This window comes from Colletes gigas, unplaced genomic scaffold, assembly GCF_013123115.1.
Source record: "Colletes gigas isolate AHSC1104 unplaced genomic scaffold, ASM1312311v1 Colletes_gigas_Sc00012, whole genome shotgun sequence".
NCBI lineage: Eukaryota > Metazoa > Arthropoda > Insecta > Hymenoptera > Colletidae > Colletes > Colletes gigas.
Window position 1 is genome coordinate 252094 of NW_025106641.1, and position 22514 is coordinate 274607.

A 22514-nucleotide genomic window follows, 5' to 3' on the forward strand; every position below is an offset into this window, starting at 1 on the left:
TGCTGCAAAAGGAATGTAGAGAGGAAAAAGTTAGCGGTGCAAAGGATAGAGAGGAAGGGAAAATGCGATGCGTTACACGGTAGTGGGGAACAGGGTAAGGTAGGTAAAGCCCGAGCGGAGGTAGGAGAACGGTTTTAACCAGGCTTTGGGGGTGGGGATTCGAGGGTCGGCGCTCAGTCCTGATTTCGCGTCGCGCTCGAGGATAGCGAATGCTCGAACTGCACTTCTCTTCGAGACGTCGAACATTCGATACATTGTGCCGCATTGTACCGCATTTTCAATTCTTCGCTCTCTTTTTCCTTCTCTTTCCTCTTCCCTCCCTTTTCATTCTTTGCATTCTACCCGCTCGCTCATTTTCTCCGCTTCTTCCCCTTTTCCCTCTCCCCCCGCCGCCCCCCATCCTTCTACACCGTTTCTCGTTAAACGTTCTTCTTTCTTTTGGCGCAAATCAAACGTCAAACGATACGTCGACTCCACGTTCGAAGGATACATCGAGTAGTCGCGGTTTCGCGTGTGCTCCAGTGTATCTCGAGTTAAATGCTACGTGGTCTATCGATCGCTCGTCGTTCCGATCAAGACGAGTAGTCGCGTAGTGACACCCGTGAGATTTCGATCGTTTACGTGGGATGACTCGGTGAGAAGCGAAGAAAAGTGGAACAAGGAGCTCAGTGGAATCGACAATCGGTGTGTACCACGTTTCGTCTCTAAACGTAGTTTTACGATCAGCTTAGCTTCCGGTCCGACGAAGAAACTTGAGAGGCGCAAAGGTATCGGCGTTCAAGTTTGAAAAAACGATACAAGCGTCGAGATATCGAACCGCTATGAAAGCTCCGAGTATCGATCGTTTGAAAATCGGACGGTCGTTGTCACAACGGACAACGAAACGAGTTTGAGTTTGTCCGGAAGTCGAGCACATATATCGTCGTATCGTAGATTCCGAGGCAGGAAACAATGCTCGCGGAAGAAAACGCGTTCTCGCGGGCGAAGACAATGCGCGTGATTTCGTTGAGCGCGACGAAACGAAAGCGGCTAAGATATCGTCTGGACTCGAACGAACGAACAAACGTGTTTGGGTAAAGAGACGGTCGGAACTCTGCATAACATAATATCGCAAACTCGGTTTCGCAATTAGCGTTCGAAGGCACGAGAATTTATGGATCTCGAGATTTGGTCGATCGATCGAAAGATCCGTGGATCGACTGGAACGCGAGCCGCCGACATTTGATTCTCGAACGAGATTCTTTTGTTCTCCCGCGCGATTTATCCGATCGTTTCGTTGGCAAACGTTTCCTTTCGCGGGATACTAGTCTCGTAGAAAGCTGGCCCCGGTTGCCTCGTAGATCGCGCGCGGTCCGAAAAATTCTACCAAAAAGCATCGAGTCGAAGAATGGGGTACGCGAACGAAATCGGAAGAACGTTAACGCGCCGTGACGTTGCCCCGTTATGTGCTCGGCGCTCGACGTCCCCGCTGCGACCGCGAGCTCTGTTTACACCGGAGATGGATTAAATTAATTTCGAATAACAGATAACGTAATTGAAACGTCTTGTCCCAAAGGATAGATGCAAACTCTGTTAACGGATGATTCGCGTTTACGTTTTATTAAAATTTTCTGGTTCACGGTTGGCGAAACAGTTGCACGAAGAAGATGGTTGGGGGATCAACGACGAGCGTTGCCCGCGGGCGAATCTCCGCGCTACGCATTCGTTCGCTTTCGAACAAACTTTCGATCGGTCTTGGAACAAATCCGTAAGAGGCGGTGTAAAAGGCGAGGCTCTTTTCGCAAGGCCGAACATTATTATTTCAATGCGTCTGATTGCGTAACGCGCGCATATTCTCGGCAGCAAAGAGCCGCGCAAGCGGTTTTCTTCGTTCAAGTATCCCGTACGAGAAGCAGAGACAGAGAGAAAGTTTGTTCGTTGCACGGTTCGAGGTCCCTCGAGAGTATTTAGCCGGAATATAAAGCGTACGTACGCGGTATATTTGTCGGAGATAAGTTACCTTAAAGAGGCGAGAGATTAGCGAAAAGCGACAAGGATCGTGTTTCGGGGCAAAACGTCTGAAAGCGACCGCTTGAGATTCTTTCCGCGTTCACGGTAGACCAGATTCCCGCGGTCCTGTTCTCTTGGAGAACGCAATTTGTTCGCAATGTGTCTAGATCGTTAGAAAAGTAAGAGGGTGTTCGAGAGCATATTGAATCGCGTTAGTGAGAAATAAAGCGAGCGTCAACCATCGAGAAAAGAATCGATCCTCGGTGAACCACGGTCGGCTACGCGTAGGTATCGCGTTCGCTCGTTACGCGCGATCGAGCTTTCGCTCGTCGTTTTGCTTCTAATTAACGAGAAGGTATCTCACGGCTCGCGAGGAGACCACCGTCTTTCTCCTCCGGCTTCCCTGAGAACGCGGCTGCGGTTCCTCGCGCAGCGAACCGTCGCGTCGCGTCGCGATTCCGCGCTCTTTCTTCTTTTCACGCGATCAATTTTGCCAGGCGCGTTTCTATCCTTTCGTTTGGTTTTCTTTCGCTGGACGGATCGAGCGAGAGGTCCCGTTAAACCACGGCCCTTTTTCAGAACTTTGGTTCACCCGTTGACCAACGAGGAGAAAAGGTGTTGACCAGGGTGTGTTGACTCACCCAGATTTCAACGAACTTGTTACGGGATCGAATGGGGTCCGCGCGTATAAATTTCTTCGGAGATCGAAAACGGATACGTATCGACTGCGAAAACAGGCTGAGCGACACGAGCGGATAAGGAGTCGAACCACGGTTACTTGGCCGCGAGCGCGTTCGAGCAATAAGAGCATAGTTCATGCTGCGTCGCTCTTATCACCGTCGATGAAATCTATCCGTAACTGCGTCGTCGCGTCGGTACGGTTTTGTTTCCACGAGAGGTTGGCTTGGCCGATAGAACCGGCGCGACTGTTTAAGCGCTTTCTCTCCTTCGAACAAACAACCAGAGGAGAGAATGCCGAGCGACCTGGCTGGCACGTTCAGACCGCGAATTTCTCAAAGGCTCCATCGTATACACGATCGGGAAAACCACTTTTTTTTCTCGCGTTTTTGTTCAACACTTTCTCCGGCGAGAATCCGCGCGTACCACGGACATCCTATTTTCGAATATTTTAATTTCCGAAACTCTTGGAGTTTCTCGTCGTAAATACATCGGTAATGGACCCAGCGAGTCGTTGACGGTGTCCCACTTGGTCTACAGGAGAAAGCAAAAGCTTAAAAAGATGCAAAACAGCGACGACGGCGAAAGAATTCGCGCGAAGGCTCGACAACGATTGTGCTGATGCTGAATTTACACCTGTAAATCGATCGAATATACCCTCGAGTCGAGAAACCAGGCCGATGCGATGCCTCGCGATGTCGTAACAAATCTACCTTCCTGCGTAGCCTTGACCGGCTAAAATACTCGAAAAGTATTAAGTACGTATAACGAGGTCGCTAACACCTTATGCGATTTCTCTCGTTATCGTTTCTTCTCGATTCCCGCATAGAAAATCTATGTCTCGACGAAGCTTGCAATGTTCCTATAGTAAAGATAAGATGCCCGTTCGCGTGAAAGTTTCGGCCATCGAGTTTCAGATCTTTTCGCGGAAGAAACGCGCGCGCCTACTGTCTGGGCCCCGGAAATCTTTCGCGACGATGCGTTTCCCACGATAAGGAGCGCTAGACGAGCGTCGGCACGCAAATTCCCGGCATCGAAGTCTCCTCCTTGTTCGGTGTTCGAATTTCCAGGCACCGTTACAACGATCGTTCGCATCGTTCTCTCTTTGCGCCAGCAACTTTCACTTTTCGTCGGCTCGCACTCTTTGTCCGTCAGCGTCGAGGACGTCTCATCGAGTTATCGGGCCGTTCGATCTACGCCGGTAGACGACCGCCTACGCGCACCGAGAGCACCCACCGCGAAAACCTTCCCCCGACGATCTACGCGCGCTCGGAAGAGCAACGGTCCCAACTGGAACGCTAGATCAAAGCAAACGATCGCGAGTATCGCCCTTTCGACTGACACAACCATCGTTCCAGCTGGTCGAGAAGTTTTGGGTCTCCGAATCGACTGGCCAGAGTTATTTCCTCGCGGCATTCAAACAAACACTTTTTTAAACAACGAACGCAAAAGATGATTTTACGCAGAGTAGCCAAAATGCGACTCGCATCACTGTGGCTCTCAACCCGCCGTTTATTAAGCGTTGCGTCGAAGAACAGTTTGGAAACTCACGCGGATGTCTTTGGCGGCCTGCAATAACCTTTCGCGTGACACGTGCGCGGTCATCAAAGTGTTAACTCGGTCGACGAATTACGTCCGCCTCGGCAGTTTAGAGACGATTACGTTGCCGTCGAACATTATGCGCGACGACGTCGCAGAATTTGTCGAATCACGCGACGGAGTTGGCGAAGGTAAACCGTTTGACCGGGCCTCGTTGCGAGTCGAAAGGGCACGCGGGAAAAAGCGTGGTTGAGAAACGTCCGATTCTACGTCGCCATCGAGGATCGTGCGCGCGGCCGCGTGCCGTACACCGGAAGTTCCGCAATAGATGTTGTTATGCTCCGCGAAAACGTGTACACGTATATCTCGACTCACAACCCGCGTTTTCGGCGTATAGCGTACGGTACGAACGCATAAACCCCGTCATGGGTTTGATTCGGGTTAGACGGAACGGAGAAGCAATAAACTCTCGTCTCGCTCTACCAATGACTATTAAATTTCACGTTTCCACCGCGTTCATTCAAATCTGAATTAAACTCGATTCTCATTACCGCGATTTATATTTCAACGATGTTAATTCACTTCCTCCGCATAACCTGATTTTTATCTCTCTCTTTCTCGGTCGTTTCATACTCGTTTACCTTCACAGTCGTTGCTCGTAATGTATGCGTGCTGGGTAAATAGGATTTGTAGGCGATTGACAATGTTTGATCATCGTGCGAGGAATGCGTGGCCATTTTGACCCAGTTGTAGTCAATTTATTCGACCTTTCGAACAGATACGATTGTCTCGAACAGCTTTGCAAAACTATTGGCGAATTTATGGAGTTCTTCGAGTATACCGCCAAGTCGGACGATTCAGGTTACAGTCGGGTTCCGTTATTCGTAGTACAACCGGCGCGGCGGCGAGTCGACGAGTATTTGAAGATTTATCGGACACGCGTACGATCGAATACGATTCGGCTGCCGCGTCTGCTCCTCGTTCGTTGTTTCTAATTCTAACACTATTACACGCGGTCCCATATGTATACATATTTTCGAACTCGATTTTCCCTTTAGACTCGAATGATCGCCTCGGTCGTACCACGAGCAACCCCGTTCTCCAACACCTGTTACGTACGTTCCGTATCGAAAGATTTATAATCGTCCCGGAGAACACGCTACATCGCAATTTACGCGCGCACCAGACCTTTTTTCATCCTTCGACGTTTCGTCAAACTTTCGCCGGCTGTTTCGTACGACTCTGTCCCGTGTCGCGGCGTTTCGTACGGTGCGGTATCTTCGAGGTCAGGTTTAAAAGCAGCCTATGGCTGCAATTTGCGTTATAAAGACGTAAAAAAAGGTACGCGCCTATAATGCTTAGCAAGCTGTCGGACGGAAAATGCGCGCTCGCATGCGCAATCGAGTGCGCGGACCGCGAGAAACGAGCGCACTGGAATGGTGGTATCGTGGCTGTGATCAGTTTCTGTGCGTCTGTGTGTCGTGTGTTCGCTATCCGTGGCCCATTGCACGAGCATCGAGTATCCAAACGACCGAACGCCATCTACCTCTACTTCGCGCCCAAACTTCCGTGCTCTTTTCCATTCTCGCATCGTTGCGTTTCTCCTTCTTTCTCTTTCCTGCAACCACCACCCTGCTTCGCCAACACACAGACACATGGACACGCCGCGAGCTCCACCACCACCATCACCACCACCATCACCACCACCATCACCAACCACCAGCAGCAGCATCGCCATTTGGTCTTTTCTCTTCCCTCCACCTTTCGCTCAATCACTCCTCGACCCTCGCCTCGCAGCTTTCCTTCCGCATACCAAAATTCCTGAGAAACTACGCTCGCCGATTTCTAATGGCGGAGCGCATCGCGCCGCGACACGATGCCACGATTCCAACCGAGGCCCGCGCGCGCGCGCGCACGCGCTACCGCTACCACCGATCAATCTCCTTATTTCCGCTTCTCTTTATTCGCGTTTCCTCCGATCTCGTCGATCGTCCAAGGAGCGACGCTCGCTCGTGGCCGATCGATCCTCCTCGATAGAGTTCTAGGATCGCAGCTAGCCTCGGCGCATGCGCACAGGTGCCGATCGAATGGGTGCGCCACACGATGCACTTGCGCGACTGCGCCTGACCCAAATGCCTCGCGAATAAAACTCATCCGTGCTCGTTCTTGACATCCTGCCTCCTCTCCTCCATCTACCACCCCCTCACCCAACCTTTATTTATCTATTTATTATACATGATATTTACTTGCGCGTCGGTCGATACGTGTAAAATACATGTAAACACAAATAATTATCCGAAATCGATTGATCGTTACCGACAACAAACCAGGAATGCGCGGCAAAAACTAAAGGAATACGAATATCAACAGTACTTGCATAATAATGGCTATAAAAGATGTAATAAGGAACTTCCAGATGGAAAGTGTACGTTCAGATTTAACCTGTTGCTGAACACGTGAGCGGGACGAAATCAAGGAACGATGCATGCCATGCATGCATGTATTTCCTAACTGGAAGTTCCTTGTTATATCTTTTTTAGGCATTATTATACAACTGCTAAGGATATTCGTGTTCGTTGGACCAAAGTTTTTCTTCTTCGCGTTCCCCTTTTCCTTTATCAAATCACATGATCGCTCGATGTTTACATTAATTTATTATCGTTCTTTGGTCGTTTCTCAAACTGGTTTACTTCCTTCGAATTTACATACTTTAAGTTTCATTTTCGTTTACGATCGTCTGGAATATCGGTCGACCCGTTCGTTGGAAAACTACGCCGAAAACTAGAGGATCGGGCCGACAGACGTATTTCCGAAAACGGTGCTCGTCGAAGCGAAACGGAAAGGCCGCGGCGAGTTCCGATCCGTCGCGTCGCGTCGGCTCGAGAGAAACGATCGCGCGATGGCGTAACGGCGCGTACATTCTCGACAACCTCGAGCTCGATAAGTCCAAGATTTTTTTGTCGACGCCGAGTCCTGGAACGCGAAGAATTCGCCTCGAGCCGAGGGAAAATTCGCTCGCAGGGTTTTACCGAGCAACCGGAACGTTTTCCTATTTATCCTCCGATTATTACGACTCCCTTCCCCCGAAGATTCGCGCTCCTTCGACCTTAGCCTCTCAAATTGCAGCTAATTTTTACTGTACAATAGAAACCCTCGTTAACACCCAGGAGCCCTATCTAGATTTATTCTCTTCGATATCTCATCTTCGAAATGAATTTTTTTACCAGCTCGGCGAAACATCGCGTCATTCAAGATGGCCGACGTTGGCAGTCGACGCGTTAGGTGCTAGAAAAGAAGCATTTTACTCGATACGCGGCGCGTACTTTCTTTATTTACGTTATAAGGATGCAAGAACGACGACAACAAGGTCCGTATCGACCAGAGCCGGGCGTACTTGTTCGAGAATTTCCTGAAAGTCGGTTGGAATGTGGTCGATGGCGCGTTACGAGGACAAGGGGACTTTTCACAGCCGTCGACTTTCCTCCGAGCTTTCCGATCGCGGAGGATCGGGCCGCGCCACGACGCCGCGCCGCGCCGGCTCGTTTAACGAAACGGATCGTTCTTGCGTAGACGAGTTCGAACAAGGCGGTCGCGGAGCAAGAGGAAATGAAAAAATCGGAATTCCGGTGCGAGCAAGAGACAAGAAGACCCAACGATTACAGGGCGGTTAAACGATAACCGGTTACGCGTTTCGCTCGTTCTTCTTCGCCAGCCGTTATTCTCGTTCGCGGATAACGTTTAGCGCGTTTGCTTTTATCTTGTCCGGTTCGAGCGTCGAAACTGCCCTCAAGAATCGATCGTCGATCGTTAACGTCAAGGACGGCCGGAGGTCTCCGCGACCCGTTTCCGGACCACTTCCGTGTTCCCCCCGGCGAATCCGTGAAATCGATCGCCGTCGATCCTTTGCTTTGTAATAGCGACGCGGAATGGGCTATTCAATTACGGCACACGTGAAAATTCGTACCATCTGGACCGTTACGGGAGAAATCGAGGCGAAGGTCCGGCGCGTAAGATCGATCCAAGATCGTGGAACTATTCCTAGTGCTCGTGTTCCGTGAAGCGGGCTTAACGATCCGCGACTAATCGCCGTACGAGCAAACGGACAACAGCCTGTGTCTGTCGACGCGCGCCAATGCAACCGTCCGGTATAACGATCCTCGTTTCCCAGGATGTTTGTTTCTTCCAAACTCGACGACAACCTCAGGGCCTGACTGTAATATGCACCGATCATCCTTTCTCAGTTCGATTCGGAATTACCTTGCAAGATTAGATTAGAATGCAAAGTTATCAGATTCAGTCCTAGTGCTAACTTGACATTTCAAAGATATAATTTCTCGTGCCTTTGGGTCTCGTTCATAGAACTGCCAGACTTTTCAACGATACGAACACACTAAGATTACTAATACCAATCTTGGAATATGACTAATCTGGTCTCTTTACTACGTCACATTCATGCTCTTGAAGGGCCCCGACACAAATTTTTACGCTTGGCTGCTTATCATAGCGGCGATCCTAAGCCTGGATATTCTCATAATTACGCCAAGCTCTGTTAGTAGGAAGTTTTCGTTCGTGCGGTCGAGTCGAGCGCGCGACTCGCTACTCGCGTATGCTCGTGAGTGTCTCTTGTTTGCATATTCCGCTCCTTTTCTCCGAAAACTCTTACAGCCGTCGGCGAATTACGGTCCGACGATTACGGCTGTCACGCTCCACCGCGGTCGCGATCGTACGCGACCGTTCGGAAGCAATTCCTCGTTCGAAGACCTCGTCGGACACGCGTGCACCGCGGCGTCGTCTCTTTACGCAACGCCGATCTCTAGAAACGTTCCGAGAGCTGGAATGTAGGCCGTAGAGATCGTCGGTAAGCGCGAGTCCGCGTCCTCCGACTGTTTGCATGAAAATTCATCTCTAAATACGCTATCGGACGCGTAGTCTCTCTCGGTCACGCGCGCCTAAGCGACCGTTCAACTCTTTCGTCTTCCACGTTTACCAAAATTACCGTCAAAATATACGATATTTCGTACAGGGACGGTAGTTGAACGGTAGTTTCCAATTATTATCGAGGTTTACATTTCGATCGAACGTTTATGGATTCGGTTTCAACGAGCAAACACTTATCGTTTGGAAACTGTTCGAACAAAGTACAAAACGAACTTAAACGCGAGACCAGTGAAAGGACACCGTTACCAAAGAAGAAGAAGAGCAAAATCGAAAAGGAAGAATAAATCAACGGGGTACGTTTAAACGAGGCGTAGAAATCTATGAAACGTATATTAATTGGGAGAGAGTTATAATAGTGGACAGAAAAGAAATTTAGTAGTCGAGAGAAGATGTATAAAAAGATTTAGACAGATCCTGGCGATTAGAGGATTATCGGAGATAGATTGGAAAGTAGTAAATTGACTGTTTCCGGTTCGAAACGTTTCTGATATTTCGTTCCAGGAGGTCCATTTCCAATTCATCGATTTTCACCTGGTACCCCACGGCGTACGTCGGTCTCTTTATTGTATCGTAATAATCGAAATCCCATTTACCGGTAATACGTTTATACGCGACGCGTTTGCTCACGAAAATATGTTTCATCGTCGTTCGCGATTTAAAATTGGTCATCGTGTGACGCGGCAAGATTCTTGAATTTTTTTTTTTTTATCGTAAAATACGGTGCATGCAATAAAGCTGATCGATGACCGCTACGTAACCCGGATCGAAGAGCTAGCGTATGCAGAGATCCTTTTGGGGATAAATACGAAATTCAAGATCTCAGCGTATCTTTTGGCAATGTTCTCCGAACCAAATACTAATGCGATACATATGATTAAAACTCTCTTTTAATAGTCCCGATGGTCGTGGAAATTTTGACAACCTTAAGTCTTAAAAGTCTGGAGGATTTGCGTGGCCGCGAATCGAGCGGGTTCGTTCGTTTGCCAACTTTCGGATTCTTTACGGATTCCGGTGCGCGGAACCTCGTTAAACGAATTTCGGTCATCGATGCGCGCTCGGTGTCGAAAGCGAAGAGAGAACGGGGAGAGGAGATGGCAAAAAAAACAGGCTGACAGGAGTCGCGTCTCGTCCGCTCTCACCGGATTTACCGGATCGGACTCGTCCGCGCCCCAGGAAGACTTTCTTTTTCGCACGAGGACCGCGACCTCGATCCGATTCGATCCGATCCGATCCGATCCGATCCGATCCGATCAGTCGATCCGATCAGTCACACGTTTTTCTTCCTTTCTCGATTCACCTGTCCCGAGCCTCTTGGCGCAACGATACGCGCTCGCGAACCAAAACCGACAACACGCTTTAACGTTCCCGGTGAGTACACGGACTCGAATTTTATCCACCAACCATCGACACATTATTCCAGATGCATCGGTAAACGTTTAGCCTTCCTCGCGAAATCGTTTTTTTCCACGGAGTTGAATACCTCGTTACTTTGTATTCCGTTGTTAGCGCGTGTCGTGCCGTCAAACGGCAGAATACTTTTTTATTCGGCTTGATCGTCGAACACGGAATACACAGGTATCTCCCTAATTGTCGGGGGCCAGTGAATGCCGGAATATATTAGCATTTCATATTCGATAGCCGTACGTATGCACGAAATATGCGGTTATGCGGTTTTAGTGTTCGGTGCATAACGAACAACGAATACGTCGGTCACGAACAACATTTTTATCTTCACGGTTAATTGTCTGTTGCGGTCGCGTGTACACGGTACTCGAGTCAACGAAAATAACACGGTGCTTTTATCGAAAACCTATAAACGCAAGGAAACTTGTACGTTTGAATCTCCGAAGAATTTCTATTGGACGCGAATAGCGCGGCGCGGTGTTTCGGGAAGACGATACGAAATCGCGATAGTTAAAATTCGTAGGTACGTAAGTACGTGTGCAAGCGATCGATAGTAAACGAGATCTTATTATCTTCCAGATAACGAGAGGAAAGTTTATTTCGCATCGTGTTTCCAATCAGATTCAATTAAAACTATACTGGCCGTAATATATCCACGTAGGAGATTCTATTATCCCACCGCGCGAGATAGACGAGCATTCCTACATGCTACTATTCGTAGCGAGAACGGATAAAATTGTATGGAAAGATAAATAAGGTTTCAACACGCGATTCTCGTTAATGGCGTGTACACGAAAACGTTGTACTCCCGTTGGCAGATTTTGGAGAATATACGCGTTGTGACTCGGCAACAAAGAATTCGTGGACCAGTCTACCCTGTACCGTGCTCGTAAACGCGATCGAGAATCGCATAAACCAGGCTTCTCTGGAAGCCTGGCAGCGCGGTTTAACGATTCGATCGGATCGCGTGCGAGATCCGATTCTTCGTTTGAAAGTTCGTTGCGTAGATTAAATAGGAAGCGTGTGTGATATTCTTCCTACGAGCCACCGAACAAAACGATTTAAAAACCGATGAAACGTAAGGACGACGATACGCTCTCAAGCATCTTGGTACATGTTCGAGCAACTTTCTCTTCGACTTTACGCAACGTCGCGTTTTACGTTTTCAGTGGATCGACCGTCCGTTTCGTAGACGCTTGCCGAACAATTTTAAAATATTTCCGAGAAACGGAAAGGGTGAGACGGTCGATGATAAAACGTCTCCAGGCCCAAATACGGTGTGTCAAAGAAGAAACTCGCCATAACTCGAAAACAAGCTCGTTTGTATAAAGTCTTTTGTGGAATGTAGTCGTGAATTCTACACCCTGTGTAATTATTCCATTTCGGTAGGATTCCTCGTCGAATCGGCGATACGCGAGAGAGCCGCGATCGAGCGCGACGCGGGTTCGTCGATGCGTGATCTACCGCGTCGGATCGTCGCGATCCGGTCTGGGTCGTTCGTCGATTTATCGCGTCTCTCGAACCAATTCGAAACCGTTAGGCAAAACCCGTTATCGGTGGTATCTCGGTTGCCTGCCGCTTCGCTTCGCTTCGACGGACGAGAGCCAACAGGGAACCGAAACGGGCCTGTTCGATCTCGTACGTCCGCAGAAATTGGGCCCCGTTTCCAACGAATACCGTGGCTCCGATCGAGAGTTCGAAATCGATCGCGGAGTTGGACGACTCTCGACTTGCGATCGCAGCGAGGGGTAAACGTCTTCCTCTGTTCTTCCTCCTTCCTCGTCTCCTCTTTCTTGTCTTTCTACTCCCGGGGACAGTCTTGTTCCTTACTCGTTCTCGTTACTCGACACCTTTTCTCCGTCATCCTCGGCTGCTCGGCGCGAACATCCGTCGCCCCTGGTTCGAACGGGCCGCGAAATTTCCCGCGCGTCTGACTCACTGCACTCGTTCTACTCGACGACCACCGGTTCTCGGCCAGGAATGGTCATAATTCTCGTACAACCGACGAGTCTCGAACGATTCTTTTGCTTTTAAACGCTGCGACACTGCGTTGCTTGTACGATCGGTTTACGGTGAAAATACGGTATTCCTCGGCGTTGGCTCTTCGATAAGAAACGTGTCCTTCTTCGACGTTAATTAGCTTCCGACGTGCTTTGATTTTCTCTCGATTTCCATCGACCGACGCGAATTGCTCTCTATCTTTTTCAAGCGGACTCTCCATTCCAACAGCATTCCATCGTTTTACTTAACGTTTAGTTTATATTTATCAAAAAATGTTTAGGGTGGGGGGTGATCGGTGATCCGATTAAGGGTTAAACGACGAGAAAGGAATCGAAAGGATGACAGAGAGTTTCCGTTGCGACAGATGCACGATGGCGGACGGGTGGCGTTTCTCGTGAGGCGGCAACGCGAAGGACGGAAGGATGGGCAACAATGGGAGCAATTCGCGGGACGAACAGGCCGCGTCCATGTGTTCGAACGGGCTGCCGGGTTCGGAAGCGAGCCGCGGGTGGTCGCAATCCTTTCCTCGGGAGCTCGCGAGGCATCGGTCGCAGCAGCCCACGGCGGCACGGAAGGTCCTTCCCGAGCCACCCAATCAGAGACTGCGTGCCACCGACAACGGGAGCATCATTCACAACGGAGGGACCATAAGCGGCCGCAGACCACCGACGTTTGCGTCCTCGCGCGACCTCGGCAAGGTAAAACGTTCGTTTCGAGCTTACCCGTACTGCCTTCCATCCACATTGCGTTGAAAAAATTCCTTACTGAGCACGTAATACGTGGGCACAAATGTTTCCCCGAAATTTCATGCGTATCCCCATAGAAGGAGAAAGTTCTTTGATCCGTTTACTGACGAAGAAAGCAATGTTTCAGCACGAGGGTCCGTTCCGAGGCAGGAGCACCTCGGCGTCGAACGTCGCCGAGCCCCGATCTAGGAGGATCGAGCGACACTGTCGACGTTACCAGAGCGACGCCAGCCAGCAGGAGATCGCCGCGGAGCTGAAAAGGTTCGGCAGCGAGCCCGATCTCCGCTATTCCCCCGACGTCGGTGCGTCGTTCCAGGATCATCGACAGATCGCCGGTAAATCCGCCGACGGAGAAGACGGACGGTCGTCCAACTGCCGTCGCGTCGACAGGGACGTCAAGGATCGCGTCGAGAGCAGATACAAGGCTAGAAAGAAGTACAAAGCACCGGCTCCGCCGACGCTGCTCGAGCTGACCGGCGACGCGACGAGCGCCGGCGATCCTCGATGCGCGAGGGACCTCGACGCTCGATGTCGATTCGAGAGGGAGGTACAGCCGCCGCCGCGACGCTCTCGTCTCTTCAAGACGCGAGCGGAGAGCAAGAAGGCTCAGGTCAGCTGGCAGCTGTCAGGATTGAATCGTGCGTTCGATCGCGAACGAGTACGAGGAGGAGGAGGAGGAGGAGGAGGAGGAGGAGGACGGGAATCGAGCGAGACCAAGGTGGATCCTCGTCGCGTGGACGAGCATCGACAACGGCCAAAGCAGATCGACGGGAAGAACACGCTTCAGAGGAGCATGAGCAGCCCAGAGTTTCAGGCCGAGCTGATCCAAGTCGCGAGAAGAGTACGCGACAAGCTCGATTTCACAGGCACCGCGAACGCCGGCGAATCGACGACCGAGTTTCGATCGTTGGATCGTCGATTGGACGTCTCGGTGGGCTGCGAAGGAGATCGTGCATTTCGAGAGAAGAGTCCGGATGGACGCGAGAGTCGCGACGCCAACGAGCGTCTGTCCCCGAAGAGCAGAAGTCGAGGCAGACGAGCGGAGGAATCGAAACCTACGGAGAGGCCGGCGTCCAGTCCCGATCGAGACGAGGCCAGGAAACCGTTGCGAGAGAGGATCGAACGGAAGGCGGCGGACCGTCGCCGACGAGCCAACGAAGGCGCGAAACACGGCAAGCGCGTCGAAGTAACGGTCGGTGTGGCGGAACGGCCGCGTGCCGCGAAAGATGCTCGCGAGACCAGAGGCTGGGCCGTCGGAAGATCGAGTACGCCGGAAACGGTCCAGCGGAAAACCGGGGACAAGGAGAACTCGGATCCCAGGTGGTGGAACGGGGATAAGGCCAACAACAGACGCAAGCAATCGAACGACGAGAAATGGCCCGCTACGGACAAACCGGAAACTAAAAATGCACCTGCTTTCTCCGAGGAAGCGAAAACCCTGGAGGAACATCGACGGGAGGACGACCAGTGAGTTTATTTCTTCTTTGAATTATTTTACTTAACGTTGATTTTTACCAAATTGTTAACTGGAAATCAATAATTCTAGAGATATAGCTTTTCCCTGTCGAGTTCCTCCTGTACTTTTAGAACGAACTGTTGCGATGTGTTTCTGTAGGTTCGCTTCGTCGACACAGCCAGCTCCAAAGACGTTCTATTTCGGCATGAACGAGATCCTGACCAGCGAATCTCGCGACGGCTCTCATCACCGGAAACAGGAAACGCGGGCCAAGTTCCGGGATGTGGAAGACGGTAGATCTTCCGTGGAAACGGCCGAGGATACGGACGACAACTCTGTGAGCGAGGAATCTTTTATTAATTTCGTTCGTTTGGATAATCAAAGCAGAAATATACGAATCAAACCTGAATATACTCCATATATCCCATGTATCCTGAACGATCTATGCCTGAAACTATAATAGAAAACAGTTGAATGTCATAAAAAAAGAAAAGTTTGGATAATTTGTAAATCGATGTACCGGATAACTGTTATACCACCGTGGCAAGAAATCTCTGCTATTTTACAGGGACGAAACGTGGTAGAAGACATCTCGCTGAAATTACGACCAACCTTGCCAAAAAAGCAGCTGGAAATCCCACGATTTTCGCCGTCCGCAGCGTGGAGATTACTATCCGCTCTGGAAGCGCCAGGACCGAGTATGAGCACCGCCAGCGAAGAAATACCGGTTCGTAAAACGTTAATAAACAATTTCGTACCTCGTACCCGCTCTGTTATTAAAATTTCCTTACGAACCAATCTGTAGTTCCTTCCGATACACGCTTCCTTCTAGAATTCGTCGATCTCAGAACCATTCCGTTCCGTACTGGCCTGCAAAAACGATCAAAGCATCGTAAAATCTGATGATAATTGATAACGCTAAAAGTTTGCCTCGATCGCGTTCCAGGTGATGTTCGAGGAACGCATAGAGCGTCTCTCGAGGCCTCCGCCGCCCCCGCCGCCTCTGCTCGCGCTCGGTCCTAGGAGTCTGCACGACAAGTCCGGCGATTCCGGGATATCCGGGGACGCCGGGGCGCCGAACGAGGATTCCTTGGACGTGAGCACCATCAATCGAATAAAGACGCCGGCGACGAGACCGACGTGGACGCCGCAGCAGGACCTGGGCGAGGAATCGAGCAGCGACGCTGGCGTGGACTCGCCGCCGCCTCTGGCAACTCCTCTAAAATATCCTCCCAGAGCGCACGTCTTCTCCCTCTCGTTGCCTCGCGAGGACTCGAGGTCGTACCTCTGCGCCCCCGAGACCAAGCCCAGAGAGGTGTCCGCGTTCAATTCCCTGAAAAAGCTCAAGAGATCGGTGTCCGGAGCGTTCGGTATCGGCGGCCACGACCTCCACAGGAAGTCGGCGCCCGACGTTCTCGACGACAACTGGTTCCTGTCGACGAGCGCGCCCACCTCGTTGCAGCACAACCAGGTCGTCGAGGTGACGCGGGTCTCGACGTCCGTGTGGAGGCCGTTCGTGCCTCGGAACGATCCCGAGGAGAACGTCAACGACGACGAGGACGAGGACGAGGACGAGGACGAGGACGAGGAGGAGGAGGAGGAGGAGGAGGAGGAGGACGAGGACGATATAGCGGGGGACGAGGAGGACGCTGAAGGCGACGACGAGGTGGACGACGACGCTGGCGACGAGCTGGTGTCCGAAGGCAAAGTGAACGACTTCCCCGTGGTGATGAAGCCTCCGTCTTTCTCGTACCTGACGCCCGGCGGTCACGTGATGTATCTGCCGGAGTCGAACGAAGCGGAACACCGGGTGCTGAGCCTGAACGGACGGAAAATCGCCACCGGCGAGGAGGCGACCACCGAAAACTCCAAGGAGCGCGCGGTCACGGCGAAACGACGCTCGAAGAATTCGAGGTCGTGCGTGGGCGGGATCGCGAGCTCGAGAGCCGTCGCGGAGCGCTCGAGCTTCGTCGAATCGTACGAGAACAACGGCGAGGCGAAGCAAAGAAGACGACAGTCGTCGACCTGCGAGCGAGAATCGAACGGAGAACCGTCCGGCGAGTCCGCGGAGAGGAAACCTCAACCAAAGAGCAAGTCCAAGAGCAGACGGTTCACCTTCCAGTCGACGGTCAGACAGATCGAGAGGCGCAGGTTGGCCGAGAAATTGTCCAGGGAGGCGGAGGCGAAGGAACGGCAGAGGAAAGGCGAGCTCGAAGCCATGCGGAAGGTCGAGGAGGAGTTTCAGCGGAAGCGCGCCAAGGAGAAGGCCAACATCAGGCAACAGTTGCGGCTGTTCAAGGAAATGGAAGAGAATTTCAAGTGAGTCGAGAATACGAGCACGGCCACGGCCTATAACACCATCGAGCGTGTTCTAACACATACACACGTTTTGTATTAATTTTTGTCCAGCAACATGCCGGCCGTCGAGTGGGATGGTTCGCAGTTGTCTCGCGCGGAACCCGACGGAGCACCATCTTCCACGGCTTCGTCGCCGACCTGGTTGCCGGCTGGAAAATCGGCGACCACGGCTGGGAAGAACTTGGACGCGAGCAGCGAATTTCATCGACAACGAGAGCCTGGCTCTGGTTCGGGTTCGGGTTCAGCCTCCGACTCGAAGCACCGTCGCGGCGAACAAATCAGCTACCGACCCAAATACTACGACTGGGCCCCGGATACCTCGTCGAACCTAGAATACAAACAAACTACCGTTCATCCAAAGATCGTTTGCGATATCCCTAAAAGTTCACCCGTCTTCGTCGACGTAAACGTTCATCCTGCCAAGCCTGTAACGTCCAACTCCACCCCCAGGTCCGACAATTACAGGCAAGTACATCGATCTTCGAGAAAACTATGATTCCGAGAGGCGACCACCGTGTAATCGTTTCGTCCTGCAGGAAAGATTTCGCGCACGGTGCGATGATAGGTAGATCCTCCTTCGCGAGTAGCGACAGCGAATTCTCGCAGCCAAACACCAGGCCGCATTCCAGGGAGACTGGAATAAAAAGCAAACCGCATCATCGATCTAGGTACGTTCAACGATAGTCGTACCAGCCTCCATTTCTGCTTCAGTCGACCGTACTTTTCCTACCCTTGTGTGCTACATCGAACACGATCGTTTGCTATCTTCGATTCAACGAACGTTACGTATTAACAATCCATTTCTGGCTATTTTCTGCATGAAAAGCGATCGCGTTTCCTCTTTGCTCGAGTCCCTCCAAACCGTTTCGTTTCCGATTACTAATCGTTGGCTTTTTCGTTTTTCGTTTCACGCAGGTTTTAAGGTGGGCATGATATATGTATTACGCGTAATCTTAACGCCTCTAGTCATCTAACAACGCTTCGCTAAAGCTAAGCCAGGTAACGCTTCTAATTGCGCATGGATCCGTCAGACTCTAGCTAAAGTACCATATAAACGGATGCTCGGAATGCTTGTCGAATCGACGTGTTCTCTGAAAATTACTTATACATATGTATGTATATCGATGTAAAGTTTTCCACGATGGTCGTCGATTCGATTCGATTCGCAAAACTCGGTCGAATCCTGGCGGAAACGGTTCACGCGCGATTCACGTTTCTGGAATAAGATTCGTTGAAATACCGATTCGTCGAACAGTGAACTCTTTCCGCCGATTCGAAACGCGACGAGATAACGGAAAGAAACGAACGCAAACAAACACGAGCGAACGTTGAGCAGGTCGGCTAGTCCGGAACGAAGCGACGATGCTGCAACCTCGGAAGAGGAAACACCGGTGGAACCAGCGAAACGGCCGAGGAATCCTACGCATGATTTCATACTAAACGGAGTGCAACCATTCACGAAAAAGAAGACTTACCGACCGATTGCTTTCAATCCTCAACCGCCTCCGCCGCCCATTCCGAGTTAATCGTCCCGAACATTTCGATTGTACGCGTTGCTACTGCCCGTACACGTTGCTACGTTCGAAGCGTTCTTTACGATCGTCGTACTTTTAGGGAAGTTTCGAGGAAAGACGAATAATCGAACGTCGATCGTTCGTGAATAAATAAAATACTTTACGCGAGGGCGTAAATTATCTCGTAATTGCACACATCGTGTAGGTTATACGCGTTATGGTTAAATCTCAGAGATTCTATCTTGCAATAGTAAATCGCACCGACGATTGCGAGCGTATTTTCTTCCGCATACACACATCTATACGGACGCGCACACAGATACACACACATATGTAATATAAGTCAATAAAACATTACCTTCTTAAAATGTATTCTGTCATTTTGATCAACAAATATCAACCGCGATAGATATGAGCCAAATTGAACTTGGGAGGCTACAAAGTCAAAAAGAAAGCTTGAGAAACAATGATCTAGAATATTTTTACCATTTCGACATGAAGTCCAGTGTCACCGATATTCGTAATGGAATAAGAATACAGCGCTAAATATGGCAGAAATTACGATTTGAATCTAGTAAAGAAGCTAATATTCGGTCTAAAATAAATGTAATTATAAGATAAAAGTGATACGCTTTCACCACAGACGACGTATACGAGTAGACAGCTTACACCTTATGGACTTTCGTGGCCTAATCTGACTGCCATACCGACGTGAAAATTCCGAGGTGATTTTAGCGTCCTCTTCTCATAGATGGCGGTCAGTCGCCAAACTATTCACCGAACTAGTATTGATGGGCTGATAGCGTAGTGCGTGCGTAAATACATGTGAGAAATTCATTTCTAAATCTGCCGGTAATGTTGCAAATGACACGAAAAAGGTAATGGGATTTCGAGACCCTATAAAAATGGGTCGAAAAAATACATTGGGTGAACGATCTACTCGTATACCTCGTCTCTGACGAATCGATGAGAATCAAAACTAACCTAACGATGAAGCACTATATTCGTGATAACCTATGCAAGGCGGATCGCAGCCAATTTGTTAATATTGTTTAGTTTTTAATTAATAATTGCATTACCCGGCTAAGAGCGATACGATTATTAATTAAACGGTAAATAATAACGGGTAGATTTCCACGAGGTGGTCCGAAATTACTTCGGGCAGCTTCGGATAATCGAGAAAGAGGGCATGCGTTAGTATGTAGTGTGAGTAGTACGCGCGGTGCTCAATCTGACATCTCTGAAGGAAAGTAGGAAACCACGATTGTTGGCTTCTCAAGCCGCGAATTCGTCATCACTGATCTCCCTGGCCTAAGGCAATAGCATGGTAGCATATGACATACGTTCCTCGTACAAGTACTTATTTAACTGTATTTATAAATTGAACAAAATAAAAAATAACGAAAAATGACGGCAGAGAGAGTAGAAATTGACGCGGTAACATTAAACGGAACAACGGATGAGGACGTTGTAACGCCCTGGGACGTTACATCTACAAACGAAACTGGAATTGATTACGATAAACTGATTAGTGAGTTCTACAAAGATAATATTTTATAAAGAATGCTTTAAGAATTAGAAATATTTTTGTTGGATTAACAAAAATAACTACTATTTTGTTATGTTGATTTCACGTAGGTTATAATGTTTTTCAAAAGCCGGAAATTTGCGTAACCAATTCCTCTTTATTATTACAGGGAAATTCGGGAGTTCAAAAATCGATGAAGAACTATTATCCAGGTTTGAGAAAATCACTGGCCAAAAACCTCACCATTTCCTTAGAAGAGGAATATTTTTTTCTCATCGAGACATGCATACTATTTTAAATTTGTACGAACAAGGAAAACCTTTTTACCTTTACACTGGTAGAGGACCTAGTTCAGATTCCATGCACTTGGGCCATCTTATACCATTTATGTTTTGTAAATGGTTACAGGATGTATTTCAAGTTCCGTTAGTCGTACAATTGACCGACGATGAAAAAGCAATATGGAAAAATATAAAGATAGAAGATGCGATCAAGCTGGCCTATAATAATGCAAAAGACATTATTGCTCTTGGTTTCAAGCCAGACAAAACTTTCATCTTCTCCAATTTAGAACATATTGGAAATAATCCTGCATTCTATCAAAATATAATTAGGATACAAAGATGCGTTACGTTCAACCAAGTGAAAGGCATATTTGGATTTGGAGATAGCGATCCGATTGGAAAAATTGCATTTCCACCTACTCAAGCTGCACCAGCAATTTCTGGGACTTTTCCTTTTATTTTTAAGAATGCAAAAGTTCATTGTTTGATTCCATGTGCCATTGATCAAGATCCTTATTTTCGAATGACAAGGGATGTTTCGCCAAAGATTGGCTACCCAAAACCAGCTTTACTACATTCTGTATTCTTCCCAGCCTTGCAGGGCTCTAAAACAAAAATGTCTGCTAGCAATGACAACACTGCAATATTCTTGACAGATACAGCCAAGCAAATAAAAAATAAAGTTAACAAACATGCGTTCTCAGGAGGGCAGGCCACTGTCGAATTACATAGGCAACTAGGAGGCAATTGTGAAATTGATATATCGTATCAATGGTTAAGATTCTTTCTAGAAGATGATGAAAAATTAGAACAACTTAGAAAAGTAAGTTTAAATCTATGACTCTTTTAATTATATGCTGGTACATATAAGAAACATGAACGATCGTAATTTTCAGGGTTATACTAGTGGAGAAATTTTAACAGGAGAACTTAAAAAAGAATTGATAGATATTTTGCAACCTCTGGTAGCTGCGCATCAAGCAACTAGAAGTAAACTAACAGACGACACAGTCAGAGAGTATATGATTCCTAGGGATCTTGGTTTTACAACAAAAGTAAAATAGTTGCACAAAAATTACTCTTTATGTATATAAAGCACATTTCCACAAAAACTCCCTTTTCATGAGTTTATTTAATTTTATTTATTTTAGAATCATAAAAGTAATTGATTTGTTAAAAAATTTATTTTTCGAAATGCGATTATGATAGATTAAACTGCTTTTATAAAAATGATTCATAATTATATCTACGGTCCTTCCTATCTAAATATACATAGAGATATAACAAATTTTTCACCATATATTTTCAAAACAAACTTTAAAAAATATGTTATTAATTCTCCATGAAAGTAGTCCATTATTTTTGTTATATTGATTAGCTAAAGAAAACATGCACAGAGCATTTTAAAATTAACTGCCAAAGTCAGTTTGAATTTATCAAATAAGATATCTTGTTATTCCTGATTCAATTATGGTTATTTGGAATATGACTTGACAGGAATGTATTAAAATCATCAACTTTATAAAAAATCTATTTTAAATTCTTACGATCCGTTATAAAAATAAAGTATTTATCTCATCCATTAATTGTATCATTTTTTTTCGCGAAACGGAACAGTAGATTAAAGTGGCAATTTTTCTTATCAAAATATAAAATGTCATGTCAGCATATTATAAAAATAATATTTCAAATGTTTTCCTAACAATTACGCTAAAGTAAATCCAACTAGATAATCTGTGCATGAATCACAATTACATAAAACGGGAAACAATGTTCGTTAAAATACTATCGCTTATCGAGAAATAATATTTTTTTTTTCTACTGTTTATAAATTTAAAGTAATTTTACATACATTACGTATTAAACAATTAATATTATTATAAAATATAATTTTCTCTATAACTAGAATATACAATATTATAGTTAGATCGTAAAAATAAATCTCGAGGATGTAAGCACGAGTCACAGAAATTCGAAATTCAAACTAACTGAATTTGCTGACCATAGGAATACCGATAAACGCAGTAATCAGTGACAGTAGAATTTATCATCAACAAGAACTTGGTGTTTTTGTTTATA

General features: G+C 48.1%; 2 protein-coding genes across 2 annotated transcripts; both read left to right on the forward strand.

Annotated features, from left to right (window-relative positions):
• Positions 1-472: 472 nt before the first annotated feature.
• Positions 473-18945, forward strand: LOC122398899. Its single transcript, XM_043399165.1, has 10 exons — positions 473-684; positions 12914-13247; positions 13408-13953; positions 14038-14762; positions 14911-15088; positions 15320-15478; positions 15698-17070; positions 17161-17574; positions 17646-17777; positions 18446-18945. Exons 2-10 carry the CDS (start codon positions 12972-12974, stop codon positions 18633-18635), a joined length of 3993 nt encoding a protein of 1330 aa, XP_043255100.1. The 5' UTR covers positions 473-684; positions 12914-12971; the 3' UTR covers positions 18636-18945.
• Positions 18946-19428: 483 nt separating this feature from the next.
• Positions 19429-21570, forward strand: LOC122398690 (tryptophan--tRNA ligase, cytoplasmic). Its single transcript, XM_043398788.1, has 3 exons — positions 19429-20154; positions 20321-21258; positions 21332-21570. The coding sequence occupies exons 1-3, from the start codon at positions 20031-20033 to the stop codon at positions 21497-21499; spliced, it is 1230 nt and encodes a 409-aa protein (XP_043254723.1). The 5' UTR covers positions 19429-20030; the 3' UTR covers positions 21500-21570.
• Positions 21571-22514: the final 944 nt, after the last annotated feature.

Coding starts and splice junctions, on each gene's coding strand:
- LOC122398899 (XM_043399165.1), top strand. CDS start 12,972: ATGGGCAACAATGGGAGCAATTCGCGGGACGAACAGGCCGCGTCCATG. Junction 14,763..14,910: donor CATCGACGGGAGGACGACCA/GTGAGTTTATTT, acceptor GTGTTTCTGTAG/GTTCGCTTCGTCGACACAGC. Junction 17,071..17,160: donor GAAATGGAAGAGAATTTCAA/GTGAGTCGAGAA, acceptor ATTTTTGTCCAG/CAACATGCCGGCCGTCGAGT.
- LOC122398690 (XM_043398788.1), top strand. CDS start 20,031: ATGACGGCAGAGAGAGTAGAAATTGACGCGGTAACATTAAACGGAACA. Junction 20,155..20,320: donor TGATTACGATAAACTGATTA/GTGAGTTCTACA, acceptor TTATTATTACAG/GGAAATTCGGGAGTTCAAAA. Junction 21,259..21,331: donor AATTAGAACAACTTAGAAAA/GTAAGTTTAAAT, acceptor CGTAATTTTCAG/GGTTATACTAGTGGAGAAAT.